Source organism: Centruroides sculpturatus, unplaced genomic scaffold (assembly GCF_000671375.1).
Source record: "Centruroides sculpturatus isolate CEXI.00-Female unplaced genomic scaffold, Cexi_2.0 scaffold77, whole genome shotgun sequence".
NCBI classification, from domain to species: Eukaryota; Metazoa; Arthropoda; class Arachnida; order Scorpiones; family Buthidae; genus Centruroides; species Centruroides sculpturatus.
This window is the reverse complement of record NW_019384320.1, coordinates 837,933-846,724: the sequence shown is the minus strand read 5'-3', so window position 1 is coordinate 846,724 and position 8,792 is coordinate 837,933. Positions and strand designations below refer to the sequence as shown.

The 8,792-nt window shown below is 28.4% G+C and overlaps 1 protein-coding gene across 1 annotated transcript in view; it reads left to right on the top strand.

Moving 5' to 3' along the window:
- Positions 1-8,792, top strand: part of LOC111624966 (nidogen-1-like) — a 47,652-nt gene that overhangs the window by 23,773 nt on the left and 15,087 nt on the right. Inside the window, exons 15-17 of the mRNA XM_023367967.1 lie at positions 810-941; positions 1,821-1,949; positions 7,908-8,303. Of these exons, the coding sequence (XP_023223735.1) occupies positions 810-941; positions 1,821-1,949; positions 7,908-8,303 (657 nt within the window). The remainder of the gene's footprint in view (positions 1-809; positions 942-1,820; positions 1,950-7,907; positions 8,304-8,792) is intronic.

Below are 8,792 nucleotides of genomic sequence, written 5' to 3'. Positions count from 1 at the left end.
GAAAATAATTACATATTTCGCATTGTTTTGCTAGCAGTAACTTACAATATTCTCTACTCCAACTGTTCGAACAGAACTGCTCACATAAAACACACAAAATGTGTGTCATCGAGTAAGAATTGGATGGGGAGATTCACATCGCGACATGCTTCTGTGCAAGCAGACACGTAACGGGGACGGGTACCTTGACGGGAGGTGCGTCGGACTACTGAGCATGTCGGATTAAAAAACGTCAGACTATAGAGGGACAACGGTATTAACATTTTAAACAAAACACTTCACATTTTTATGCCTAAAAAGGCTTTAGTTCTAATACTAATATATATTATTATTAGACTATTTTATTAATAAAATTTGATTGAAGTTTTTAAATTTTATCTTAAAGTTATATTTTACAGATAAATTTATATTTTATTCATTGATATAAGAAATCCACCAGTGGCCAAGTGGATAAAACCACTTAAACACTAGTAGCTGGTCCTACATTTGCACCTGATAAATGGGCTTCCTTTGTGGAGTTTTCTTGATGTGTCCTTATTTGTGTGTTAATTTGTGATGAAAATTCAGAAAATGCCATTTGGTCAGCCCATTGGTCAGGTGTTATCTGATGTTCAATAATTTTATCCATCTGGCTACTGGTTAGTTGTTACTTGAAAATTTTCACCTAATATATACTTAATAGCAAACTATTAAATTTAAAATTTATCATAAAAAATTTATAAAAAAATATTTTCCTTTAACTTGTTCAATTAATAATTTAATACAGAATTTCAAATTGTGATTTTTGAAAATTCTTATTTACATTTCAGATGAAGTCAGTTGTGACGTTGTTAACGTTTGTTCAGTACATGCTGTATGTGTATATGATTCATATCTTCAGAAATATGTATGTCAATGTAAAAATGGATATGATGGTGATGGTCTTACTTGCAGAGCTATAGGTAATCATTTTGTAAATGTCATAGAATTAACTGTTTTTGAGTAACAAATAACTCCTATAATTTGTTATAAAATAATTATATTAAAATCATCTAAGAATGCCTTCTACGTGCAAACAAATTTAATTATATTAAAAGACTAAACTTTAGCATGAACATAAAAATTATTACAGTCAATGATAGCTTGTTTTATAAAAGTTCTAATTAAATATATTAGCCATTTTTCCAGCAATTCATATACACTAAAGTACAATAGAGTTCATTGAAATGTCTTTGTCTTAGTGTGTTATCTTTTATTTAAGAATAGGTATTTATTACAAAAGTGATCTAGGGTTTATTCTTATCCTCATCCCATCTTCTTCATGCAAATGTATTTCTCATGTAAATATATGAAGTTTTATAAAATTAACAAACACCAAAAAAATGTTATTTGTTATCTACTGTATGTTTTCATGTTGCAAATGATGACTACTAAATACTGGTTAACTTCAACAAGACTATTAACCCAAAAACCAGTAAAAAGAACTCACTTTAACTCAGCAAACATTTTCTTCCATCTTAAATGGACATCTTGCAGACTTTAACATTTGAAATTGGAATCCATATGTTAAAAAATGTCCATTCAAGATGAAAGAAAACATTTTCTGAGTTAAAGTGAGTTCTTTTTGCTGGTTTTTGAGTTATTGAGTTAGCAGTCTTTTAATTTAATTTTATACATAGGCTTCCATTTGTATGGAAGTTCATGCTAAAAAATCTATTATGACTATTATTAAGCAAAAATCTACTGACACATAGGAGGAATTGTTATGATATTTTACAAATTAAAAGCTCATATACATGAATCTTGTGATAAATTATAATAACCATTGAAATTTTTTTCAGATGAATGTAATACAGTAGAAAATTGTGACAAAAATGCTCAATGTATCTATGACACTCAATCAGAACATTACAGATGTGTATGTAATAATGGATATGTTGGAAATGGAAAAACCTGTTCACCAGCAACTGGTAATTAATTATCATCATTTAGTTTTTAAAAATTAAAATTAGTTTTAAAAATAATTCTTCAAAAAAGTATATACCAAATCATCTTAAATTATTTGGATATTATATCATAATGACAAGTTTTTTTTTGTTTTAATTGAGAGAATAATATTATTATTTATTTACAAGCTAATAGCATAAAATTTTAATTATTGATTATTAATTAAAAGATTTATATTTGAAATTATCAAATATTTTTCTTTGAAAACATTCACATGCTTTTTAACTCCTCCTTTGCTGAAGTAGTTAGAAATTTGAAAATTTATTAATTACTAGTAACTCAAACCAGCAAATAATTGAAGAAATTCCAGTAATTTAAACTTCTATACTGCAAGCAAATAAAATTAAAACAATACCCATTCAAATCTCTGATCTCAGAACTAGACAGTAGGAATACCAAATAGAAAATGCACTGAATTTGAGGTTCATGTTCATTTTCTGTTTAATATTTATTCAGAATTTAAAATATTGGTTAAGACTGATAACAATTCTGCTTAATTAGCACATGCTGAACTTGATAGAGAAAAAAACTGCTTAAAAATGCCTAAGTATCTAATGATGATAACTATAACTGAAATCTGATTACAATATCCATGATTATAATCGATGATTCGACTCTATTGTATATTGTTTATATAATGCTTGTATGATTTGTATCGTTTAAATTAAATTTTAATATTTTATTAAAGGTATTAAGAGTATTATAATGAAAAAAAAACAAAATAAATAAATATATATACAGTATATATATGCTGTAATATTAAGTATAAACAATATTAATATAAAGTAATTCAATCATCACCAAGAAACAAACAAACAGTAGAATTTTGTTTTAACAGATCGCAGAACAACGAATTTCTCTAAATAAATTTCTCCAGGTCCCACCAAATAAATATAATTTTATCTCCTTTTAGCAGATCTGTAACTCAGAATAATGGATTTTTCTAGCTCCATCCATTGTAAACTTTGCATTTTTTTCTATGTTTAGTTAATATTTGGGTGTTTCTGGGAATTTGTAGAATTTGATGATGCACTTGTTATATCTGGGATACATACAATACAACTGAAGAATTGTACACACAGAGTCAGTAAGCTGACATGATTGAGGAGCCGCCACTGGTCGAAATATAGTGCCAAAATTTAGCAAGGCTATCGAGTCTTTCCAAGTCACGAAGACCTTTCTTACGAGTTTCACCATAAACGAACAGATTGTACATGGCATTAATATCAAATAATTGTTGTATTTAATAAGCAGAAAAGTGGTATCAAAACAAACCAAGATAGAGGAACTTTTTAACAAATTGTGAAGTCGAGTGAAATGCTAATGAGCTATGCGATCTTGTAACATATGTGTTTCTGTAGCCTAAAGGAGAGAGATCTTGAGAGATTGAATAATTTTAAGTACTAGCATTATATGTAGGAGATTAAACATGAAAATTTTATCAAACAACAGATTTTCCTGAATATATGGGAAATCTGTTGTTCACAATATAATGTATTCTCAGAACAATGGATAATTTTTGACTACCTGAGCAATACATTAAAACAAGATTCTACTGTATTTACATGATAGTAGTGTATAAATGAAAGTTTTGCCCCATGTTTTGGTAAATGAACAAAAATCAAAAAAAATCACAAAAATCAGTAAAAGAAATAACAACAAAATTAGTATTTTTAAAAAAGAAAATAGTCCATTTTTAAGTAAAAACTGCAATCTCCATATTGGGTCCAGTTAAAAAATAGTGTAAAGGTCATGTCAAAATAAACAAAGGTGAAAAGTTATTAATGGAAAATGAAGCTTTATATAATAGAGGATTTGAAAGAATATATAAAAATAGCCCTCATTTACATATAAATTTTACTACTCCATTTTGAGGTCCGCTAAATAAATTATGATATAGAAATCAACGTAAAAATAAACCCACATGTTCTATGCCCAATTATTAACAAACTCCATGATATGTGCTTTATTAGAATTCTCACAATCTTTCATACCTCTGTATACTAATTTAAATTCTTATATAGAGGTTAAAACATTAAATAAAATACATGTTATATTTTTATTAAATCTGTGTGGAAGAAAAATTTGAGTCGTTTCATTTAGAATCGATTAAAACAACTAAGATCTTATTACTATGTTTAGTTATAACCAAATAACTTATATAAATATTCAATACTAGCAGACCCCGCCATGCGTTGTTGTGGCTCAAAATGTATCTATTATAAATGTATAACACTTCCCCCGTGGAGCGGAAAATTTTTAGAAAAGTTTCTTCTTAGTGTACATTCTCTTGAAACACAATCAAAAACGCAAAAACCCGGATCTAAAATAGTATAAATAGAAGCAGAGTTCTTTATGTTAAGCCTTAATCCTAACTGTCTCCCTTCAGTGGAGGGAATTTCTACATGTATATTATATAAAAACATGTGCGTATTCAAATGCAGCGTTGTGTCAAAATTTCAAAAAAATTGGTAGGAACAAATGAACATTACATTATTATTTATATAGATAGATAGAAGATGATCCGCTTTAGTTCATTTTCACAGAAAAGCAAACTTAGGGTGTCGTACTCATAGTGCCATCTGTTGGACATAAAAGCCTTAACCTAGATGATATCTTTTAATTTATATGAATGTTTACCGGAATAATATACAGCCTATGTCCACCCTGAAGTTCCATTCTAAATATTGGTGAAAAAATTTTCGAAATCGGATGAGTAGTTTCAGAGATTACCAGCTACATCCAAACTTGCAAACATTACCTCTTTATAATATTAGTACTGTATAGATAATTTGGAACTTCATTATTTATCCTTCAGATCTTTGATTTGCAGGTCTTTTAAATATTAAACCATGAACTTTTCTTCTACAATCAAATGTATAATTTGGTTCGAAAACCCGAATTGTTCACCAATTGGCAAATTTAAATGACACCAACTTATTTCTCTAATAATCGATTTATTAGAATTAGAAGTACTAAGCATGAAATATATTCGGTGCAAGTAAAGAAGATAGCTCTTTCATATCGGCATGATAAGATATATATATATAAGAAAATGGAATTCACATTTTAGCATTAGGTCATTATAAAGTTATTCTTATATGCATGGACACTTTGAAAAAGCTAAATATGATTGGTACACTTCAAACTATTCCAACGAGAAAACTAAATAAACTTGATGTTAATTATGAATATCTTGTATGTGAAGTTAAGCAGTTAACAACTAAACATGTCAATAAGATCTTAGTTGTTTTAGTGGATTCTGAGTGGAATGACTCAATTTTTCTTCCACACAGATTTAATAAAAAATTGAGCAGATAGAAGTTAAAACATTTAAATACAAGAGTTAAAATTAGTATACAGAGGTATGAAAGATTGTGAGAATTCTAAAAAAGCATATATCATGCAGTTTGCTGATAACTGAGCATAAAATATGTGGGTTTATTTCTATGTAGATTTCTATATCATCATTTATTTAGTGGACCCCAAAATGGAACAATAAAATTTATATGTAAATGAAGGCTATTTTTATATATTCTTTCAAATCCTCCATTATAAAAAGCCTCATCTTCTGTTAATAACTTTTCACCTTTGTTTATTTTGACACAAACTTTATACTTTTTTACTAGACCCAAAACTGAGATTGTAAATGGGGGTGATTTTTACAAAATTGCAATTTTTACTTAAAAATAAACAATTTTCTTTAAAAAAAACTTGTTAATGTTTTTTTACTGGTTTTTGCAATTTTTCAATTTTTGATCTTTTACCAAAACATGGGACATACACAATTTATAATATATCATGTAAACATTTATTTCTATTACAACAGAATTTGATAAAAAAATAATTCAACAATTAAATATCATATAGAATTTTTTGAAATATTCATTATCCTGTATATGCAAAATTGATATACAGGTATAAAAAATTCCAAACTAGATAGCATAGAAAGAGTTGGTCATAAAAATATTTTGGATATTTACTAAAATTAACTCATAATGAAATGATTTTTAAAAATTTCTTCTTCTTTCCACCCTTTGGATACTAAGATGACCTTTTTTCCATGTCCATTATTGTTTTGGCCAGGCCTACAATGGAAACAGCCAAGTGATGAGGGGCAGATTCTGACATATACAAGACAGACTATCCACGAAAAACTTGATGTTTCTGAATCCAAACTAAAATCCAGGAGGCGGGATGGTATCTATACAAAGGCCATCCAGCCAACTATTAATTAATATAAAATGTCACTAATACTAATCCCACTTTTAAATCAAATTCAAAATTATATTCAAACAAGACGAATATTAATAATTTCTTATATNTACATCTGATTAAATTACATAAATGTCAATATACAGTAATACCTCAGTTTTCATTGACTTCAATTATCGTCGGTTTCAGTTTTCGTCAATTTTTTTCACAAAAAATTTGCCTCAGTTTTCATTGGTGTGCCCATGTGATCTCACTGCAAATTTGCAAAAACAAATTTGCTTTTTCCTGCTCAGTTTAGCATTGTTTCTTGTAGTGTGAGCATTACTATGCACATCTAGCCATGCAATTGCCATGTAATTTATTAAGGACAGAATACTATTTTTGTGAATTAATAACAATAATAATAATATAAATAAACTGCAGGTAAGCAGCACATGTCCAATGAGAACCTCATATGCTGCCAGATAGGTTTTATAAAAAGTAAAGTAGAATTCCTTGAAATTTAGTCCAAATTATTTTTAAAGTGGTCCAAAAAGTAGTAAGTCACCCAAATATAGTAGCCTAGAGCCTACAGATATCTCAATCTGCTACTCATAGCCCAATTTTGCAATTCCAAAAACCAGTTATATTTTATGAGATAAGAGAAAAAAAAGGATCATCCATGTGTAAGGTGGCATCTGAAAATGTGTTACTGTAAAAGCAAAGCCATATTGACCAGATTTGAGTTGTTCTTGGTCTACTGTTCTCTTACAGTATGAATGCACTTCAATCTAAATGAACAAGTTAATGTATGCATATCATAGTTTGGACAGAATTTTCATTTCAAATTTCAAAGTAGCTGTATTTCAAACTAACCAAATTCCTTAATGTGTAAATCTCTATATCCCTGGCTGGGACAAAAGTACAGTTATGAATTATCCAAATTCAAATTAACAAGGATTTCCTATACATAGCAGCACCACTGATGAAATGAGATGTTTTTTATCATGAAATACACAATGTAAGAGTTTAGATGTTTATTCAATGCTAGCCACAGCTTTGGTATATCAAGCATGGGGAGTTGCATGGTGGCATTGACACAATGAAAAGAGATTCCAGATGAATAGTGTTTTTGGTCCCCACAGCATTTTAGAAATAAAGTTTGTGACCAAAGTAGATCAAACTTATCCTTCATTATTTGTTTAGCTAGTTCTGTTGTACACCTATTATGCACATCATCTTTACAATGCTCCACAAGACAGAGGAAAAGCATTCTGGCAGTTGCCCCAATATATAATAGCTTTGACCCAGTTAGCAAATTTTGTAAGGGAATAGCATGTAACTGAATCACATGTAATCTGCTACAGCACACCTATGTGATAAACAGATGTAAACTTGAGTCCCACTCTGGGTCAATGTTTCTTCTGGAATATTCTTAAATTAATGTAAATATTAATACAATATGATAACTATCTTTTGATTAAATTTGTTTCAATAATTAACAATAATTTATAGTCTAAAATTAACTCAGTGTTTAGTGATTTGATTATCAGAAGTTCATGCTTGTTTTTATATATACCCTATGTCCAGTACTATTTTAATAAAAATAAAATAATATTTCTAAAACTTAGTTATAAAAATTATTACATATTTGAAAACTTAATACAGTATTCATATGAAACTATGCATTAATTAAATTTTAATAATTTTTATATTTTAAATTAAAGGAATGGACACTTGTGCAGATATACAGTGTGATCCTAATGCAAGCTGTATTCAGCTTCAAAATCAATCTGCTGTTTGCATCTGCAATGAAGGATATAATGGAAATGGATACATATGTTACCAAGATGAAGAAAATCAAAATACTAGAGATTGTCGCTTTAACAATGACTGTCATCCTTTTGCTGAGTGTATATTAAATGATGCAACTCAGCAGTATCAGTGTCAGTGTCGTGAAGGATATCGTGGAAATGGAATTATTTGTGTAGATGATACACAGTCATGTAATTTTGCTCATAACTGTCATAGTGATGCTGACTGCACATATGATTCTTTTTCTGGAAATTATGCATGCTCATGTAAACAAGGTTTTACTGGTAATGGATATTATTGCGTTGCAAGTAAGTAAGTAATAATTTATTATAATATTTTAAAATTTAACAAATATCTAAATAAGAATTAATAATGCAATAAATCATTTATACTAAACATGATGATGATTCTAAATAAGGTTGCTACCATGTTCTACTTTGGTCAGATAGTGTTATAATCATGTGTGTCCTTCATCCTGCATTTACACCCAAATGTTTTACTTTGGGAATTGGTACCTTTAAGTCATAGAATATGCAAATATGTGATTTATAAAATCATTTGAATTTACTGCCATTAAAATATGGTTATGAAAGTACAGAATAAATAATGTACATGTCATATTTTTTATCATTATACTTTTTATTTACTTTGTATATATCAGCATAGACAGATAGTGTACTATTTGTTTGCACTGTCTGCAAACAAAAGTGCAAATTAGATCATATTTCATACACACTATATATAATATACATAATATAATTCACACACATATGTAAAATGTATATATATAAATATAT